This window comes from Argiope bruennichi, chromosome 5, assembly GCF_947563725.1.
Source record: "Argiope bruennichi chromosome 5, qqArgBrue1.1, whole genome shotgun sequence".
Taxonomy (NCBI): Eukaryota; Metazoa; Arthropoda; class Arachnida; order Araneae; family Araneidae; genus Argiope; species Argiope bruennichi.
The window spans coordinates 115,399,774-115,422,200 of NC_079155.1; the positions used below are offsets into that span (position 1 = coordinate 115,399,774).

At 30.0% G+C, this 22,427-nt stretch overlaps 1 protein-coding gene across 3 annotated transcripts in view; it reads right to left on the minus strand.

Annotated features, from left to right (window-relative positions):
- LOC129968689 (voltage-dependent T-type calcium channel subunit alpha-1G-like) overlaps nt 1–22,427 on the minus strand; it is a 126,041-nt gene that overhangs the window by 72,577 nt on the left and 31,037 nt on the right. For 2 of the 3 annotated variants that reach the window (XM_056082835.1, XM_056082834.1), the window contains exons 4-8: nt 21,459–21,500; nt 14,179–14,461; nt 8,738–8,830; nt 5,587–6,100; nt 2,900–3,082 (exon numbers count right to left, since the gene is read on the minus strand). In XM_056082835.1, the coding sequence (XP_055938810.1) occupies nt 2,900–3,082; nt 5,587–6,100; nt 8,738–8,830; nt 14,179–14,461; nt 21,459–21,500 (1,115 nt within the window). The remainder of the gene's footprint in view (nt 1–2,899; nt 3,083–5,586; nt 6,101–8,737; nt 8,831–14,178; nt 14,462–21,458; nt 21,501–22,427) is intronic. The other variant, XM_056082836.1, reaches the window with a different exon arrangement.

Genomic DNA, 22,427 nt, shown 5'->3' on the forward strand with positions numbered 1-22,427 from the left:
GTTTCGTAACAATGATTATTCTATAAAATTTTTTAAAAAACATCAATTTCCCCGACTCTGACGCATAACTTTAGTGTTATAAGCTATTGTTTAATTTTTTTTTCACTTTTGTGAATTTCATATTTTTGAGAAAGGTATTTTGCAGCCGATTTTTCGTACATTTTTTAATACAATAGATATCTGAATTTTCAATTCATTTTATTTTCACGAAGACATAATATTTTAATATTTTCGAAATTAATTATAAGCTAATCGATAAATTTTAATTAAATGACGATGGAATTACAGATTCATCATATAGCAGAAAATTTGAGATAAGTTGATACAAAGTTTTCATATTATTTATGATAAAGAAAATAAAAAATATACATCAGGAACTCAAAAGTAGAAATTAATAAAAAGAAATATATAAAAGAGACTGATAAAAACTGCGAGATTAAGAAATAAAAAATATAAAGTAATTGAGTCACTATAAAACTATAAGAAAGGAACTTCTTAAGCATTTACTAAAAATTAATAATATACTATGAATATGATTACAATTCCAAATACAGGCGTATTTTTCAATATATATATATATATATATATATATATATATATATATATATATATATATATATATATATATATTATTAGAAATTGCCGTCAATTGGAGTTTTTAAATCTTTTTTTTTTGCATGTCAGTGAATGAAACATGCATATGTCATGGTCGAACGAAACTGTACAGTCACATGATCATAAACAATGCATCTAATGCAAATAAATCACAGACATGTCATTTAAAAATGAACTTTAAAAATGAAGAATTTTAGTAAAATGTCTGAAAATTTTGATTTCTTGAAGAGAGTTTGAAAATTATACTACATATGGAAACTGAAAGGCAAGCAATCAAAATATTTGCTGCAAAACAGTCACTGAATAAATTATATTTTAGGTGAAAACTTAAAGGAAACTGAGGTTAATGTGGAGACATCAGATCGCTTGACGTTGAATCTAAATATTTGAAAGCTAAACAGTAACTGAATCTAGAATCAGAATTTATTTCCAAGGAACCACATTAAAGGTTGTTGTCACTTCAGGAAGAACACACATTTAAATGTTGTCATCCAAATTCACCGCAGGCATTTTACATAAAACACAATTTAAAAAATATATATTTGTAGCAAAACGTAGGAAAATTTTGATTTTCTTGAAGTGAATAAATTATATTTTAGGTGAAAATTTAAAGAAAGCTGAGGTTAATGTGAAAACATCAGATCGCTTGACGTTGAATCTAAATATTTGAAAGCTAAACAGTAACTGAATCTAGAATCAGAATTTATTTCCAAGGAACAACATTAAAGGTTGTTGTCACTTCAGAAAGAATAAAAATAAGAGATTTACTTTTATTAATGACTCTTGGGCTGGGAAATAATTTATGAGTCGAAAATAGAAGTAGCAATGATGGAAGTCAGGGGCCCGTCTGTCAAAATATTTCTTCGGTATCTGGCCTGGCGCCACTGTAATGTATCAAAAATTATTGGGCAACTGTCAGGTTTGTGTAAGCAAGCAGTTTATTCCTATCACTTTGTTTATTTACACTTTTTACTCTCCGAATGATAGGTAGCGGAATGGCTTTATTTTAGTTCAGAAATTCCAGAATTCTGCTGGAAATAGAATTAGGAATATTTTTATTTGAAACAGCGACTATTTAAAGAACACTTAATCCGCATACACGTCCCTCCTCCCCACACACCCTGAAAATTATCTCTTAAGATATTGTCAGAAATAATCTGAAACATTTCTGACTTAAAAATTATATCTAAATATAAATAAAAGTGTCGAAAATTAAGGCTCATACATCTAAATCAGTTCATAATTTGAACTAATTATGTATTTTTAAATGAATCGGTTTTTTTGGAAAAGAGATTCATATTGGAAAAGGGAAATGATACTCATTTTGCAGGCGTGAACAAAGGTTGATCAACGGGAAGAAAGAAAGATTGTGATTAAATTTTTGTTGTCATTTCTTACATTTTATCGCATGTGCAGATGTGTTTTTTTAAATCCACTTTTGGAAGTGATATTCAGGTTTGCAAAATCATTTGTTAATAGTTTGAAATCCCCTTTTCATTTCTATTTAGAAAACTGCATAAAGCTGTATATATGGGAGTCACGAATTATTAACACTGCCCAGGTGAGGCAAGATTTTGCGGAAAGTTTAAGGCATGGCTGTAGAATGGATTGTATTGCTATAATTTCTGATTAATGTAAATGGTCTAAATTGCAGAAATTATATTTTTTGTTAATAATAAAGTAAGATTTAAAATTATGGAGCTTTAGATAATGAGTTGCTGAATCAAATAGATGTGGTTTAATTTTTACAGGGTGTATGTAACTTCTGGGATTGCAAGAGGAAGAAATAATAATTATTTCTAATAGACTGTTTCATACTTCAATTTTTCATACTTTGTTAAATAAAAATGAAATGCATCAAATTATGAAAAGTGTAATTAAAATTCATTTTAATTTCAAGAAAAAGCAAAAAAAAAAAAAAAAAAATCTTATTTAAAAAATGCTGGAACAGAAAGTTTTATGAAAATTAATTGTAGAATCCAATATAATTTTATTATTGCCAATAAAGGTACTTGTGCATTAATCACATGCCAGCGATTAATCGCCAAGATTTCATATTAATCTATTGACTATGTTCTCTAATGATATGCGTTTAAGCCTACAGTTCGTCAGTGTCATGTAATGAAGTCAAAGTTCACTTATATCTTAGGATTAATATAATAAAGAAACTGAAACTTTTCCTAGGAGAAAGAATAAAAGTTAAATTAGAAATAATAAATTCTTCGATATCTCTATATTTTTAAGTAAATTTAAGCACCAATTATTATCAGGCCCAAAATCTTACCTCCTTCTATTGCGGAATGGAATCGCTGCATGGCGAATGTATTGTTGAATCCCGCCAATACGGCGCTTTGAGTAGCGCCTATGGCGAGCAATTCTGCGCATGTCAGCTGAGAGGTTCGGCTACTCGGTGTTGACTGCTTACGTTGAGTGGCCGCATCCTTGGAAATTGAACGACAAATATACTCTGAAAAAAAAAAGAAAGAAAGAAATTTATCCTATAAAGGTATTTCTTTTCATTAAAGAATTCATCTTAAAAATTCAAAAAGCTAAATATATGAAATGATTTTAACAAGTAATGAAGTTAATGAAAGATATATATTAGTTTTCGTGCAGTTTGGATTATAATACAAAGTACTCAGAGAGAACTGGCTGGAGATTCCAAAGGGAGAATTTAATCGACCAGCTCTCGTTTGTACCTATTTTATACCATCCTGAATACAGTATCGAAATATCTAGAAGTATCTCGTATCTTGGCTCCTAATCGAGATGTTGCCAAATTTCTTTCACTTATGAGACTTCTATCACTTATGTTGTTAAATGTTGATGGTATATGTCGTATCTTTCACCTTTGTTACCAATAGGAATGTATGAAAAATGTGAAGGTACCCAATAGAAAAAAGTGGGACCCCCCAGAAGTGAGTTTACCATAGAACCATCTAAAAAATTAAAAGTCAAAGGATTATTAATGGTTACAATTAGAAGATGATTCGAGAGCAGTAAAAATTAAACAGAAAGGATAAAGATAGAAAACGAAATTTTACTGGAAAAAAACAGAGAGAGAAACCTGATCAACTGATTTAATATCATCTGGATAGATAATGTAAACTTTAATAATGCTTTTCGTGTCAATAATCAACATTTAATAGATAATATTATTTGTTGCAGTCCGATTTGAAAGCGTTTAAATAGGATTTAAATGATGTCTATAATTTTGAAAGAAAGGAAAATAATGTTTTGCTTGCAAAGTTTTGTGTAAATAACGTAATTTTGAGCCTGATAGAATGTTATGAAATCTTACAGAAAACCTTGGTTTCAATGATTGCCTAACTTGCTGTATTCGGTTTGAAATCAGAGAAAAATATAATCATTTGATTTGATTTAGAGAAAATAATTTAGTAGATACTTTCTTAAATCAAGAGCAACAGTGAACATATTAAGTTTGTGCTAAGGATGTCTAGAAGCTCTTGGATATGGACTAAGAACTGCATCATAAAACGAGTCCAGCCTTTTGACATTTTTCTAGTGGAGAGATGAATCCGCATTCATAATCCAGTTGGATGAATTTAGTAATTTCACATATTTTAAGTGATCCAAGTTTATATCCAAGCTGTGGTCAATGAGGTTTTTATGATATTTTAAGAATTATAATTTTTCTACCCAAACATTTAGTGTGAAAGTCTTTTTTTATCATAGATAATGCTCAAGAATCGATTTCATTTCTGGAAAAAAATAATATTTTACTATTTTATTTATGCATTTTTAATGATACCTATAATAATAATATTGTTAGGAACCTGTGATGCGGCTTTCCAGTATAGTTGGTTCCATGGGAGGTCCCAGAGCTTGGCGACAAACTTGGTGACCATTTGGCAACTTGGCGACGAATTTGGCGACTTTGGCGCCAAAATACATTGTACCCGAAACATCGAGAATTTTCCCGACCGTCCAGTAGGAACTGAGTTACGCCTCGAACGTTCTTGATTGGTTGAGCGGCTTCTAGCCCCGCCTCCTGAGACCTATAAAAGGAAGCAGCCGCATTTGCCGGGCAGTCGTGAAGCGGGGGTGAATTGAGTCGTGAATCAGATCGGAGAGAGTAGTGGTGAATTGAGTCGTGAACCAGTGGAGTCGACGGTGAAGAACTGGTCCTCCAAAAATAAACGGAGAAGCGACGGAGTGAAGCTAGTGCTGAACTAAGCTGTGTGCTACTGTCTGCTGTAGAGTTTGTTGTATGCTGCACGTCTTGGCTGAAGATAATCGTCTTCTGTGCTGTATATAATTGTCGTCTTTGTGCTGTCCTGTGTGTCTTCGTATAAATAAACGTCGTTGTTTTATTTTCTACTGCCACCTGGTGATTGAGTGTTCTCCACACCATATCATTCCCACTATCCAAACGAACCCCGGGAAATTTCGTAACAATATCAAAATGAAGGCTATCTTTGTTTTTTATATAAAGAAGAGTAGCAGCAGAGTTTGATACTAGATTATTAGTATTGGACAATGAGTGAAATTACTATTAATTTCAATTTGTAATTACTGTTGAATAAATTCATTTATTAACTTTATAATGCAATGCACAGGGCTTCTACATATAAGAAACACATTCCGAAAGAAGAATGAGATGTGTATGCTATAACACCTGAGGGGTAGAAAAAGGACGTTGAATTGAAATCTTCAGAATATATTAATATGCTTTCTTCATTAATATGCCTGTTGCATTGCGAAAATTCGCATGATTACTCTAACTGTATTTCTAATATATGACTTTTAATACTTAACTTTGAGCCATCGTATCTCGAGGATAGTAGTAAATCGGGAAAAAAAATTGCGGACAGTTTGCAGTTTCTGGTGAATGCTACAGAATATTTATTGATTGTATTTTAGCTTTATTGATACCTTTAATCATTTAATATAAAAAATAAGAGAGTGATAAAAGCATAAAATAATAATTATTTTTGAAAGAAATTGTACCTGGTCTATTGCCTCCTTGGAGTTTCGGCTCTGTCTGCCTGTCTACAGGCCTATCCACAGACAGGCCGTTATTATCCCTGGGGGAAGACACCAGATCAATATCCGATATTTCGGGGCTGGCAAAGGGGGCCTGGGGTGTTTTCGCGACTTCCCCAGCCGAACAAGTGGATTCTGACTGTCCATTATTCTTGAGCGAACTCTGGCCTGGCTGCCATCGCTTGGAAGAGCGCCTGCGCAAGGTGATGGGCAGAGGAGGCTCAGGCGTATTTTTCCGTCTACGCTTTCTACAAAATCTGAGGAACTTCCGGTGTCCACGTCTGAAGAGGTGGGCGACATACTTGAAAAGTTGTGTGTAGCACCCGCTGGACTGAGAAGCATTAGTGCTGGCCAAAGTACTGGTAGAGTTGAAACGGGCTCTTTCGATGCGCATGCGCTCCATTTCTCGTTTCTTGGTCTCCGAGAACTGAGTAGCAATGACTACGAGGCACAGGTTGATCATGAAGAAGGAACCGACCTGAAGATGAAAATGGGATTTAAATAACATTATGCATTGACACTGTTTGTTTATGGCCGATAGAGATACAATAATTAGGAAAAGGCATATCGTTACAGAGTATTTAGAATTTGTGGAATGTTTTGAGTTTGTAAACTAAATCTTTCTGATCGTAACCTGGTACACATGTTTGAAAGATATGTATGAAATATTTGTAAAAATTCAATTTAAAAATCACGAAAGTATTCACTTGAGAATTCAATTATGGAGTGAATTTACAGGCAATGTTGTCAAGTGAATCAATTTCATGAAGAAACTCTATAGATTAAGATCTCTTGATTAAGAAATTCTACAGTAGAGAAGAAAAGAAAATATGAGCAGAAAAAAAAAACTCCTTTGTTTTAAATTTTCTGTGTTTTTTTCTAAGATTAATTTACATTCCTTTTTTTTTCTTTTTCCAAACTATGCTTAGGTAAGCTATCGCTTTAGCTTAATTTATTTGATGGACGAAATAATGCTAAAGAAATTTTAATGTGCCTAACATGGAGCTGACAGAACCGGAGAAAATATATTCTAGTACTAATTCATTTGCGTCATCGCTCTCTTTACGATGACTCCACTAAGTAACGACCAATAAATTTGCTTTCATGTTCATTTCATCTATAAAAGTAAGAGAATGACGTCTATAAAAGAGTCATTTGACCTTAGACTCGGCGTGGATTTCATGGTTTTATATTCAGATTTTTAATATAACATATATTACTTCAACAATGTGTATGATAATATTTTAGGAATGAATGCATAATTTTTAACTAACAAGTGGGCTATACCTTGTAAAAAGGTTTTAATAATACTTTGTAAAAAGGTCTGATTATCAAATTTCGCTTTCACAAAAGCGGACTTTACTTTTTAATGTAGGAATTCGAATAATTCTTTAGGTTTTGAGGACAAAGTAATCATTTTTTTCTAACACAGATAAAACAAAAACTGGTTTTGATGTGAGCCTATCGCAGAAAGTTTAATATAAAATAAACGCATTGTTATTTTTAAAGAAAAATGTATCTAGACTTAAATTTTTCTAAATATATCTAGAAAAATTTCATTTCACTGTGTACACAATCAAGAATATGAGATTCGTGGAATTTAATAGATGTTTTTGAAACCCACGCAATTCTTTAACACACAATAAAACATTGAAATTAAAATTTCGAAAAATATACATTAAAGGCATTAAATTAAATCATAAAATTTCGAAACTAACATTTTTCTTTTAAAAGGGAATTTCAAAATAAACGTAAACATTTCTATAAGAACTTTTCTGGTTTGTTTGGCTTGTTTAAAAAAATGTGGAATGTTACGATTATTTAAAAATTTTTGCGGCAGGACTTATGGCATAAGCTTATCATCATTTTATCAGGGTTTCGTTTTTGTTATTGATAAAGGCTCTAAATTTTTAGACATTTGGAGTTTGTACCCATTTTATATTTCGATTTTATTATAAATTGATACAAACGTTTTAGTACCATGAGTATCTCGCAACTTGACTAAAAGTGGCTTTTACGCTAAAAAAACCCAAAAAAACATGATCAAAATCAAAGAATGAAACATTTGATCATTTTTTGGCATAACTTAAATTTTAGGAATTTTATCACATCTAATTTAAAGCATGCTTCTCTTGTTTGGTGCATGCTTGATGTTAAGTAAATACCAAAAAGCGACTTCAAGAAACGAAGAATAGAATTAAATATATCAGCCATAGCTAAAAATCTCAGCCTCAGCAATTTTTTTATCCTAAGTCGTTGTAGCTTTCCTTATAATCGATATACAACTATATAATCGATAGTATTTAATGATATATATGTTGTATCATTAAACATATCTGCTACCCTTTCCTCACAATGGTAAGTTCTGCTGAAAATTGATAGTTGTACCATCACCAAAATTTTTGAACCATTGAAATGATTATAATCGAAAAATAGAAGACAAATGCTCCCAAATTATGCAAAAAATATTTGCCTTTATTACACCACCTAAAAAAAATTATAACACAATTTATTATCTGATTGTGAATCGAATTTTAAAATGTGTGCTCATAGAAATGGCTTAATATTGTGATTCAAGAAAGAATGACAAAAGAAGTCGATAGCAGTATAAAGCATCCCCTATTTCGTGATGTAAAAATCATTTGTTATTTGAGTAAATTTAGTATAAAGTATTATTAAGTATACGATCTGCAAAATTAAAAGGGTTTTATTTCATGGTATTTTTTTGTCTATTTATTTTATGTAATGTCAGCCTATATTCTCTTAATATATCTTAGAGAGACTTTCTTCAAAAATAAAGGAATATTTTATTTTACAAATTCACTTTTCTTGCAGTTAAAAAGAACTTCATAAAGAGCATTAATATTTATTTTTATGCCCAGTAATTTATTTTTCCTAGATATATCGTATATTATAAAACTGAAGGGATCCATCTAGGGAAGGAATAAGAAGCATTATTCTATTCTTATTTTTTCCTTTGCTATGGATTTCATAGAATGGTTCATAACAGACAGACCGACAGCATCTGATTTTCGCTAACATGATTGGAAAAGGAAAATTTGCATTCGAAGAAGAAATTTTGTCCAAATAATCTATCTTTTAAAATAATACTCACCACAATCAGAACTATGAAATAAATAAAATCCCAAAATGAATGAGCGTCTTGAACGTAATACATGATGTCCGTCCAACCCTCCAGGCTTATCACCTGCAATAATTTTTTAAAAATATTAAATTATTTAAAAAAGATCTTCTTACTAAAAGAACACAAAAATTATATAAATAGAATTGAACATAATTAGTTTATAAAGCAAGAATATCAAAAATAAAATAATTTATAGATTTTAAGATAAGTTAAATTTTTATCTTAATGTTTCACAGACTGAGAAACTAAATTAGGTTCCTTTTAATATTTTTTTTAAATCTCTATCTTAATCTTTAAAGGATTCTGCCATAAAATGTTTTTTGAACCTTTACCCCTTTATCTCACATTATACTTCTATAATGAAAAATATAAAAATCTCTTCTTCCATAGAAAATATACTTTATAAATTCGGAAAAATGATGCGAATGAAAAAATAATATTATAGTGTGGTGGAATGAAGATCATTATGATCCGTGCAGTGGAAGCAAGAGGACGTATGTTTTTGGGAACATTTCTTTAATGATCACATTTCACACAAAACAAACACAAAACGCGAAGACAAGACAAGACATTAAAGCACGTACACTTTAACAGAAAAGCATCTCATCTCATTTTAATAACAATCGCATTGCACTATGGGATGTGTACCTAATCAGGCATCGCCATCTAATATCCACAGAGTAATGCAACTACTACAATAGCCATTTTACATCATATTATACGTTAGTAGCTCAGATGGAATTCAGTTTACGATCATCCTAATTCAAACCTACCCTTTTAGTTCACACTTCTTGCAAACAAAATAGAACACTTGACAATTAGAAAAGAAATGGAGACTGGAGCAACAATATCATTATTTTTGTTTGAAATTTAACTTAAATTTTCATCGCATAATTCAGAATGCTAGAATTTTTAAAATCTGACTTGATAACATCAAAAGGTCATCTTGAACATAATGATGTCTAAGCTTCAAATGAGGGCACAACTTCACATTAAGACACGAAACAAGCCGAAAAGGATAGCGTTTCAGATCGCCCTGAAGACGGTCTAGCAGGTGATATGCAATAATTGGGTCGGGAGATTCGAGGTGATGACATGTAAAGGGATTTCATTCATATACGAAGGCTTATGACTCTATGCCGAGCGTATTGTTAATTGAATGCACCACAAGACAACCTATCATCGTAAATAAAGGAACAAATGTCCATGTTATTTGTTTTGGTTCTACTGAATGTAAGGGTGGCAGTTTTTGATTACATAGGTAATAAGAAGTGTGATTTCAATTAACACTAGGTTTATTATGAGTTATTAAAACCTATTTCTACCAAAGGGGTCAAAATGACCCTTTTCGGTATTTAATTAGAAAAAACATAAATTGACCTATCTATTATGAAGTTGAAGTAGAAATTTTTTTTATATTTTCAATATATTTGTTGAGGTATGGTGTGGTGAAAAGGCAGTTCCTCTGTGTTTATTTACTAAAAAAAAGTTTATTTTCTAATCTAGGTCTTCATCTATTCTTCTGCCATCATCTTCTACCAAAACATTGAATGGCACATCTTCTTCCTAACAACCCTTAATAGCTTCCATATGATTGATTTTCGGCTTCGTCTTCTTGCTTCTTATATACACACATTTTACTAACACATGCTTATTTCTATATTTATGCCTATATCTATGTGCGTCCCAATCAGTTCGTTACATATTAAAATATAAATGTATGAATTCTCAACAACATTTATTCGAATGGTCAAAATGACACAATTCGGTAAAAGCAAGTATACTATATGCATTTCCTCCGAAACTAAAAAAAGGAGGAGATAAGATTTGCTATTATAAGTCTTATAAATGTAAATAAAAATGAATTAAAATATTCACATAAAATATGGCAATAATTTTCTTGAAGAAAATTAACGAAACGTTTTCTCAGAGGGGTAAAAACGACCCCTTCGGTATTTAAACCTAGTGTTAAATACCGAAAGTAAAGATTTCCCATTTATTTATCACGTTATGTCAATCTATCCATTGAATTTGTTTTCATTATTAGTTTAAAAAATATATTTTGTACAATTAGTTTTAAAGCATGCTGTTTTGTAATTATACTGCTGATATAAACAAAGGTGGCACTTTCAACTTGCAGGTTTATTTTGCTATTGAAAGTTAATTTCTAGTTAGATATGTCTTATATCTAAGGAAAAAACACACAAATGTCTCTAAATCTATAGAAATATAAAGGACCGAAAAAAAACGAAGTGGTGTAGTTAAAAGGAGATAAATAACGCCTTGGTCCACAGTACCGCGAATTTAAACGAACATAAAAACTCTCATTCATCGTTTTTAAGTGTGTGTGTGTGTGTAGAAAAATAATAGCAGAATTTATTAGGACAGAAGCAATTATAAAAACGTAACAACTATTGAAAAAAAATTCTAAAATAGTTTATTTCTATTTTAAAAAACTCTTCATAAATCATTAGTTATTATATTTGGGAGTCTTAAAGTGATAAATTGACAATGTTACAGAATATTCTATAATATAAAGAAGAAAATGATTTAAGACTAATATTTACCTTTTAAACTTTTTTATTATTTAAATTATTTTTTGAAAATGTTTTTATTGGCTTTAAATGAATTCTAATGTTTATTTAATTACATTAAAAATTAGTGCCATTAAAATCCCCTATCTTCTCACATTTCCAATTAATTAAAAATTAAGCTTTTGGTGTTTCCCGCCAAACCTCCCAAAAATAATTGCGAATAAATTTATTTTTAGGCCATTTTTAAATAATAAAAAAATTTGCTTTTCAATAATATAAATTTAATTTCTGTACAAAATGTTTCGCTCATTTCAATAATTTTTTCAAAATTAATTTTGTATACAATACAAAAAAAATAAAAGTAAATAAGAATATATAAAAAATGCTGACAGAACATATTAGAGTTAAAAAGCAGATTATTAATTTTGGATAACTATTGAATGTTAAAGGAGAGTTGGTTCAACTTTGAAGATCCACCAATAACTGTGCCTGCATTACGTGAGAAAGTCATCGCTTTTTTGCCGGATTCTGCAGCAACCTTTGTTTCAGGATATGTTTGAGAATCTGAGTGAACGATATGAACACTGTCTACAGCGAGGCGGTGCATACTTTGAACACATTACGCATGCCGTGGTAAATCAACACGCTAATAGTATGCATGTATATATATGTCAATTTCTTTTGTGGAAAAATAAACTCACAGATGACAATAATGTAATTTTGTTCATCTTTTCATTTCAGTGCTGCATATTTTGGCACATATTGTACTAAGATGTTTTTAAATTTTGTTTAATATTTTCACAATATTGTGAAAAGTATCTGTATCTAGTTTAATATCGTAACAATGTTGTAGAGTGGAATCCATTCTTGATAATTTTTGAGAGAGTACTTTAAATAAAGCCCATCGGAAAATATATAGTCACCGCGCAATTTCATATCGGGAGCCTAGTCCGTGACAGTGTATAACTATTCAATGCATTCAGTCCGACAAAGCCTTCACCAACACTTTATTAACTGCAAACAAAGCGCTCTCTCTGTTTGGAGATTCCTATCGATTTTTCCATCGATATTCGATATGCCACTCCAAACGCTCCGAGGTGTTACGAACACGAAGAGAACTGCTGGAAAAAAGCTTTTACGTCGATAGACAGACAGACAGAATCAGTCTCTCGAAATAGTGACAAATGGTTAAGGACAGGAGGATTTGGAATTCGTATGCAATTATTCTGTGCCAGCTCTATCAATAGGATCGTGCTACAATCGATATATAGGACACGCATAAACATTTTAGTTTTTACTTTTATTTATAAAAGGAAGCATAGAGAAAGTGAGATTATAAATTGGACATGTTCAGAAGTTTGGTGATAAATGCCGTTTTGGGAATTGGAGAATTCAAATGAGTTTCAGTATTCCTGTTGATATCATGATATATCACGATATTAACCCTTTGCACTTGGGAAAGTAATTCGATGCATAATAATTTATTTGTTACAAGGATTTGTTTATTATTTGAGAAATAAATATATATATATATATATATATATATTTTAAGTTGAATTTTATGAATTGAATCTACATGTTTTTACCATTCTGTAGGTGTTTTTAACTGTCAAGATTGAAAAATAAATAAATGAATAAAGCGTCAAAATGATGCACTGTCTTGAGTAATAAGTGAGAGATCCCAATTCAAATGCAAAAGGTTAAAATCGTGTTACAATATAAAAGTATGTGTTCAGAATATAATATTATGACAGCTATTTGTTTTCGAAAGAAGATATCTTTGTTGTTGCTTAAACCATGATTAATTTAAAGGAAATCGTAAAGGATTGAACATTTTTTATCAGTTTTTATTCATAAAAAAGAACTTGTAATTTTACTTTTCTGTTCAAAACGGATATTGTATTGCTTATTTTCTTTTAATCCTAAATGTATAAAAGACAAAAAGACAAAAACCTGAAAAATTTAATTATTACAAATAAGATATATTTCTTATTTGTAATAATTAAATTTTTCAGTATTTAATAATTAAATTTTTCAGTATTTAATAATTAAATTTTTCAGAAATACTATTGCATTTCTTTCATTACATAATTCTAAGATAAATCTTTTTTATATAAAAGTCCCTTAGAGTGTTTTTTCAGTTTTAACTCATAGAAATTACTTCTTTCGATGCCCAACGTATTTAAATCCATGCTTTTCGGTTATAACAATCGTAGTAAGAAGGCGCTCCAGTGTGTAAAGCAATGTTTACTTAGGATAATGTTGAATGTAGTAGGGAAGCACAGAAACTCCACTGGCATTATATGAACAACGTGCAATATGCCGTCAAGTATTCATGAATATTAAAGTAAAAAAGACACAGTTTCAAGTCTTTGTCATTTTCCCTGTCCTGAAGATTACGTAATCTTTATGGTGTCAAATGTCTTCCAGGAGGTCCCCTCCCCAAAGTCCCCAGGAGGGTCTTTTCAGATTCAACTCACTGCAATTTTTCTTGTTGATGACCAATGTATTATAGCTCATGCTTTTTGGTGATAACATTCGTATTAAGAACGTGCACATGTTTGTATAGCAGCGTTTGCAGCAGGATAGTGTTGGGTGTCGGATGTAATAGGCAAACAAAGAAACTCCTTTGGCATTATATGAACAACAAGTAATATGCCATCAAATATCCATGAGTATAAATGTAAGAAAGACATAGTTTCAAGTCTTTGTCATTTTCCCTGTCCTGAAGATCATGTGATCTTAATGGGACCAAATGTCTTCCAATTAACTCAAAGACAATGACAAGGAAAACACTGAATAAAGGAAATAAAACACTGTTCTATAGAAAGAGGCTGAGGATATTGAAAAGCAGAACAATTAGAAGACAGTACTCACCAAGAAGATAGCCACCCACGCTAGCCCGATGTTATCGAAGGAGATAGCCCCCTGGAAGGGATTCCTGTCCCCTGCCCTGCAGTTAGTATAGTAGCGATTCCAGTTGATGCAGGACCCTTCCGAGGGGCTGTTGTCACTGAAGGGCAGCGCCGTCCCATTGCAGGGGCGGCCTCCGAAACGAGACGAAGGCAGGTTATTGCAGCGATGGACGCCGTTGTCCTTGTCCAGACTGCAGATATAGTCCTTGTCCGCCTCAGGACTCTGGTAGTAAGTGGATATTGGGCTGCAGGAAGACGTATGGATATTTAATTTGACCTCGGAATAATGTTGTTCGTTCCACTTAAATAAGAAACAGAAACGCTCCGAAAAGTTTAAACTGGCTTTATGACTATTTATGAAAATGTGATTTGCTTCAAAAGTAATGCTATATGGAAATGATAATGTCTACATCAAAGTCGAAGCTGAATAAGAATTAGCTGATATCAAAAATGTGTATAAAAAACAATGAAATTATCATTTACTTTGTCTTGAACCAATTCCAGCTATATACAAATGATTGTCGGAAAAACTCTTGATATACCGTACGGATGAATAATTGATATATTTTGAATCAGGATGTTTGCATTTAATGTCTAACTCTTGTCTCATATCCCGACATATTCTTTATAGTAAAATTATTGGTAGAATTTTTCGCACTGACAGTTTACTGAATTTTAATGTTTACATTTGTTATTTTGGTACATTCTTGTAAATTTTGAAAAACATTCTAAAATAAAAAATAATAAATTAGTTTCTATAACTTTTTTCCAAAGTTTTTTTTTTTTTTTTTTTTTTTGAACCGGGAAATTCATAAATTTAATTTGTTTCTTCTTTTTTCAAAAATTTCATTGTACCTGATCAGTTCTTAATTCAGAAAAGCCCAGTAAAAAGGAAAATTTTATTTTCGTTGCAATTTTTTCTACCTCAGAAAAACGATTTACAGTAATGGCAAAATAACAAAGGATTTGAAGAGCAAAATTCCGCATTTACTCACCTAAATTTGCACTGATGTACAAAATAAATAATGCAAAATGAGACGGAACATTATGAAATACATTTTCAGTGGCAACATCTTGTTCAATGTTGTTCCGTTATATAACAGGAACTGTTAAATTTAATAAAACTTTTGAACTGAAATGCAGTATTCATTATACTGCCGTTAGACAGTCACAACAGTTAGTACATAATTCAGTAAAATTTAATATAGGTACAGACTGACAATGAACAAATTATAACGCAGATTTATAAATATTGAGACAGACATTAGATATCAAATCAATTGCATTTTATTATAATTCAGGACTTTAGTATTCTCAAGATACTTTAAATAGTATGGCAGGGATTTCAAGGGATTTTTTTTAAAGGAAATTCATACATTTGAGTTTGTTAGGGGAAATGTAGTACATCATCTCATGCACAGATACTCCAAACAACAAACCTGTATTTGGATAGAGAGAGAAATAAGACAAAGGAAGAGTTTGAGGTACAAAGTTAGAAGTAAGCCTAAATTTATCATTATCCCACACCAAAAATGTTTCGAACCTTTCCTCAAAATGTAATATGCTTTAAACTTTTTTTATTCTCAAGAAAATCCTCAGAATATTTCTCTTTCCAATGACTCAGTTGAAATAAGAGATTTGTACATTTGTCTTACTAAATATTTTCGTAATACATAAAAGATATTTAGTAAGACAAATGTTGTATGAAGAAGATGAATATTCTAGACACAGCTTTCAAAGCAGATTTTTTATGGATAAACTGATGAAACTGATACAACTGGTTGCAGAGTGACATCCACAACTGTGCCTCATTTCCCTTCTGTCAACTTTATGCTATCTTGATGGTTGTGTTTACAGTGGATAGAAGAAAAAACAACTAAAGAAAGCCTCATGAAGAAGGTAATGACCTCTAATCCTCAAGGTAGATTACAGTAAACCTTAATGATCCTAAAAGTTTTGAAGAAAGTTCTTGCCTGGGTGGCATCATCCTTTTTTAATCTCAGATTATTTTTATCCATCCTGTAGATAAAAATATATATGTTTTAATTTAGGGAAGGTAAAACAGAACAAGTAGGTTTAAGGTGTTTATTTGAATTAAATGAATAATTGAGATAAAAGATAAAATTTGGGGAAAGTTTTCTGCCAAATGTTACAACATAATCTTGAACATGAATTTCTGTGATATAGTATTAGACACATTACTGACATTTTAATTTTTACCTCTTATTTCCATGTAATATTGAAACATGTTTTAACCATGATGAAAATGTGTTTAGAAAACGTTTTAGTCATACATTTGTATTCAGATCTTCCTTTACTTTTGCTACAAAACTCGAAAATTACAATCATTGTTTTAAGATTAACAAGGAAAGAGTTTGATAAACATTAGAATTCTTTGAAGTTCTGAACATCATCTATTAAGAATGATTAAGGTGCATGGACACACTTGAAACTTCGAAAATCGTTCAAAATATCGAATATTTTTTTATTACTTCAAAATGTTCTCTGATCCTTTAGCTTTCAAACGATACCAAGATGTCAATATTCGAAATATTTCTCAAGTTATAATTATTTTTCTTGTGGTACTTTCACTAAAAACTCTAGTTTCGATGTTTTTTAAACTCATTTTATGAAGAATGATAGTTTTACACTCTGTTGCTTCATTCAAACAATCATAACTCAACAAGAAACTGACCAAATACGATTATTTATATATCAAAATAATCTGTATGAAACAGTGGATGTTTTGTGCCTCAATCAAAGTTGTATATATAGAAATAAATTTTTAATAGCTATTTAAAAGTTAAAATGACAGAAAAAATCTCGCTTTTTTTATTCATTGTTGTTGAAACAATTGTTAAAAAAAACTATACATTTTTATAACTTGATTGAGGCAGACAACATGAAGACTAATATTAGGCATAATTTCCAATTACAATTGTGTGTCTGTACAAATTAGAATTTAATATATCATGTTTAAAAAAATGCTAATTATCTCATTAAATGTTATTTAATTAATTAATAATTAGTGTAATATGGGTTTTTCGCAATGAAATGAGTTTAAATATATATTAATGACCTACTGTGAAAAAACTGGATTTTTAAAGTTACAATTTTTAAGAAATTTTCTAGTGTGTATGTACACCTTAAGGTTCTTAAAGATGCACATTTTAAATGTAAGAATAATGATTGAGAATTCTTAATGATTAAGAACTAACATTCTTTGAGACTTTAAGAATTGTTAAGTTCTCAAAGAGGTATTTTTTAGATTTTATTAGGAAAAGAATTCGATAACATTAGAATTTCCAAAAGGCTCAAACTAGTCCTTTGTCAGTACAGAGAAAGAGAGAGAGAGAGAGAAACAACAAGAAAGAAAGGAAGAGAGAAAGATTCACATAAGCGAACACAGATCACACTTACACTCAGTTTAGACCAAACAGTTAGACAAAGAAGACGCGGAACCATGCGCCGATTAACATTACAAACATGCGCCGGAAAGAGATCTCATGCCACTCTTCACTGAAAGCACTTTGAGAGGCCTCGTTTTGTCGCCCCTACCCCACTCTGAAATTTGCAGCCAGGAAGGAAAGGGTATTTATTTGAAAAAGAAGTCACTAACCCTGAAGACATTTACCGAATCGCACTTTAACATAAATAAATTGTTTTTTAAACCTGTCCAGGCTTAGCTAGATGCAGCGCATTTTCGCTAGATATTTGAAAAATGAGCGAGGTAATGTCTTTTGACACTATTTTCAGTCCAAAATGAAAATGGAGTACAATAGCTAGGATTCCGTTCTTTATCTGAAAAGGATATATATACTATGACTCAAATAAATCTCAGATATTATTCTTTGGGGAAAAAACTGCACTACGTTTATTGAAGATACAACTTGTTATCGAAGAAATAAGTTTGTGAGAGAAACTAATGAAATACTTTTCAGATACAAACTATCCTGCTTCTCATTCTTCGATTCATTACAATTTTCATTACGATGATGCAGTTTTATAATAAACATATCGCTAAAAATTATTATTTTCAGACATGACATCAAAGAATGCCATAATATGTCCCAAGTTAATTAGCCAATGTATATTGCTTTTGATTTCAGCCTTTTTCACATTCTTTTATCTATCTAAGGTTATTTAATTATATTATAGCCATAAATCTTGTTTCTTGCTAAAACCAAAGAGCATAGATATGCTGAGAACACTCTTTAAATTCTAATTATCCTTACATGATAATAACTCAAAAGTAATGATAAAATAGTGCATTCTTCTCACAATGCAATCTGGCATAAAACTAAAAATTAATTTTTAAAAAAATGTAATCTAAAGCCTCAAAAGAAAAAGCTCTCATTGATAATTTATCTTTAAATTTCCATTTGTCTTGAATTATAATTATAAATTTATTTATAATTTTTTTACATGAAAAATTTGTTTTTGAAAGAGGAACTGAATATTCTGTGAAAAATATCTTACAGAGTTCTTGTATCATTTTTGTTACTTTAGTTGATGAAATTTTATTTATAGCACGTCCTTTATCCATTTGTTATTTAAAGACTCACTAGATTGTAGATTATTAAATACTAAAGATGATAAATCACTATAAGATATATTATAATGTACTTATGTTCTGTTACTTATGTTCTGTAATGCACTTATGTTCTGTTACTTATGTTCTGTAATGTACTTATGTTCTGTTACTTATGTTCTGTAATGTACTTATGTTCTGTAATGTACTTATGTTCTGTATGTTATGTTATGTATGTAAGATATATTATAATGTTATAATGTCTGTATGTTCTTATTCAATAAGATAATGCATTTATCGACTTAGAACCTATTTTCGTGTTAAATAACTTGTAGTAAGTCGAACTGATTAAAATTAGATTTATAATTTTTACCGTTAATTTCATTCATACAAGTTGAAAAGATTGTACACAAAAAATAAAACATGTTTTCTTGTATAATTATGGTACAAAAAATGAAAAAAATATGCAACATGTACTTTGTTTTACAAATTGTAAACAAAAATACTGAATTCGAAACTTTCTTTGGGAACGAATGATCGGAAGATAAGGAGAGTGCATTCTTTGAATATTTGTATTTTGCTTGTGTCCTCTTGCTTATTCTGATTTCTTATTATCAGGTCCATTTGTTTAGGACTCTCATTATTTATTTCTTTTCATTACTGTTTCTAATAAAACGCTTTCAGTGAGAAATTTATATGAACTCTTAACATTTAATCTTTGATAAAATCTAGAGAGTGATGTTGAGATATTAAAAAATTTTTATTAAGCAATTAATCTTAATCCCATTTTTCTTATACTTTATTCTGGTATATAAAACATTGCTTGCCTTTTGCAATTTTAATGCAAAAGGCAAGAGTTCAGTTGTTTTGCTTTTTTCTCTGTAAACGCATTAAGTGTATTGCATTTCATTTCGTTTGGATAATACTTTCTTAATTACTTTCTGTTTTAAAAGTATTCAGAATTAAATAACACTATCCACAGAATTAAATACTTAAAATTTTTTATTGATGTCTTTACTTTTCTGAGTTTTTAAAATTAACTAATAGCAGATTACTGCTCTTTTATTCGATTAAGTTTTCTAATCCCAGATAATTGCTACTGAATTGTTTAGAACTAGGCGAGCTGTTTTCGCCCATCTTACTTTTAAATTATTTTTTTAAAAGAAAAAGAATGTAAACTTTGTAGAATTAAAATATTTTTCTGGGTAAAAATGTAATGCATTAATTTATTAAATAGCTACCAAATAAAATTAAGTATTTCAAAATTTTAATTAAATTCCTTATGATTTTATAGATCAAATGTGAAACTTATAGGAAATATACATTTAAATTTTATTACTTTAATTTTCTTTGTATTGAAAATAATCTTTTTTTTTCTGAACGAGAAAAAAATTGAATGAAAAATAATTAATTCAGGACCCAAGTAACTTAATAATGATTGCAGATCTCTTATAAATATTTTTATACAATAATAATGCATAATGCTTGAATTTTTAACATGTTATGACTTCAGTGTTGCAACTGGGTAGCATTTATATTGATTAAAAAGGAATCAATGCTTTTAAAGGAATCAATTAATGCTCATGTTTCATATTTCACATGTGTATTGAATTTGGAATTCACTCTGAATTTTAAAAGAACAAAATTCCTTGATATCATAATTCAGGATAAGGCAATATGCAGTCACATGTTAGATAACATGCATAATTAAGATTGCTACATGTCGTATGAATTAATATTATTAATATGAATTAATATTAATATGAATTAATTTTAATATGAATTAATATTAATTTATTCTTAAACTGTAAATCATAATAACTGATTAAATGTCGAAATGTATAGCCAATGAGAATGTTTGCCTATAAGTTCTAATTGCTGTAGTGAAATTTTATATGCTAAAAGTACAAGGTGGTTATAATTAGGTCGTAAAAGGAAAATTACTGGACCAAATATTATCAAACTTGGTAATAATTTAAAGGAGGTAATGGGAATTTTTTTTCCACCAAAAAAGAAAAAAGTTCAAAAACTCACCACCGGGGGTGAAATGGCTTTGTATCAATATTGTTAAGCAAAATACGATATGGAAACACCGGCTTAAAAAGTGTTTAATCGTTTTTTAAGCGTGTTACAAAGCATGTTCAATGTGTGTTATCTCAAAAACCTGTTTCTGGTGATAATCTAAACAATTTGACGGACTGAAAGATGCGATACACCGACATGTGCGTAACATTCCTCCTGATATGCTAAGATCTACTGCTCAGAATGCAGTCATGCGATTTAACTTGCTTTCATAAAATGGTGGACGAAACATTGAACATGCTTTGTAACACGCTTCAGAAACGATTAAGCACATTTTCAATCGGTGTCTTAAAGTCCTATTTTACTTAACAATACTGCATACAGCGCGATTTCTCCCCTGTTCTTGAGTTTTTGAGCATTTTTTTGGCGGGAAAGAAATTTCCACGATTTTTTTTAAACGATTACCAAGTTCCATAACATTTGGTCCAGTAGTTTCTCTTTTATGACCATTTCAAAGTGGAACTTTAATTCTAACCGTATTGAATTTGAAACAATGTTTAGTATTTGATTAATTATTTTTTTTTTATCACTGGAGGTTTCATTAAAGGGTTAAATTGGAGAAGGGGAAGAGGCGACAAGAATAAGGGCATGCGCATCACACACACAACAAACCATTTTGAAAAGCTTACTTCAGAACTTTGACCCTTTCGTAGTAAATGGGTGAAATATACCTAGAAAAAGAGAAAATATTGTTTAACTCCATGTGGCAGGAACATGCGGATCGCCCAGGGTAGAAGGTTTCCTTTTTTTTCTAGATTATTTGGAAATCAGAACAGTAGGAAATATTTATTGAAATATATTTTGCCATACATAGCTGTGAAATAAGAAATACTTTATGATTTTGGTATACGCAATAAGAAAAGTAAAAATATACGAGAAGAGCATATAAATAGATATGATAAAAAACAATAATTTGGGTATTTTTCTTCCAATGTCCATGAAAAAAAAATCTTCAGGAATTTATTTTAATTTTAAAGATATTTTTGAAAGTTGGAAATCCATTGATGAGTAATGTAATGAAATGCATTCATAAAATGGGAAAATATGAATTAAAAAATGAATATGAAATAAAAAAAATATGATTAATATTTTTTGAATAAAATTTATTACTAACATACTTAACTGAAAGAATTATTAGAAATCCAATTATTTTACATAATTTTCCATTCAGTATGTGCAGTACTATTTGAATATTTCAGTATTAATTCAAATGAATTAATAATTAGTACAGTATGGCACGTAAGAAAATCTGAATGATATGCTTATGTTCAAAAATACTTCTATAAAATTCTGTATCATTTTTGTATCTTATATAATATTCAACAGACTTTAGTAACTCGTTATTATTTCATTATTCTTTAAAAAAAATTTTTAACTACTTATTTTGCAAAAAAATTTTACGCAAATAAATGTGTCAGTATTGTTGTACGAATGGATTTCCCTTTGATTATTTGGTTTCCAAACTATTAAAATTGACAAAACAATAATTATATGCATACATTAAAATGTTTAATAAGATTTATAATAATTAAAAAAAGCCTTTAACTGTTTAATAAAAGGTTAAAAGTTCTAACTATTAGGTAATTCGTTTCAGATAT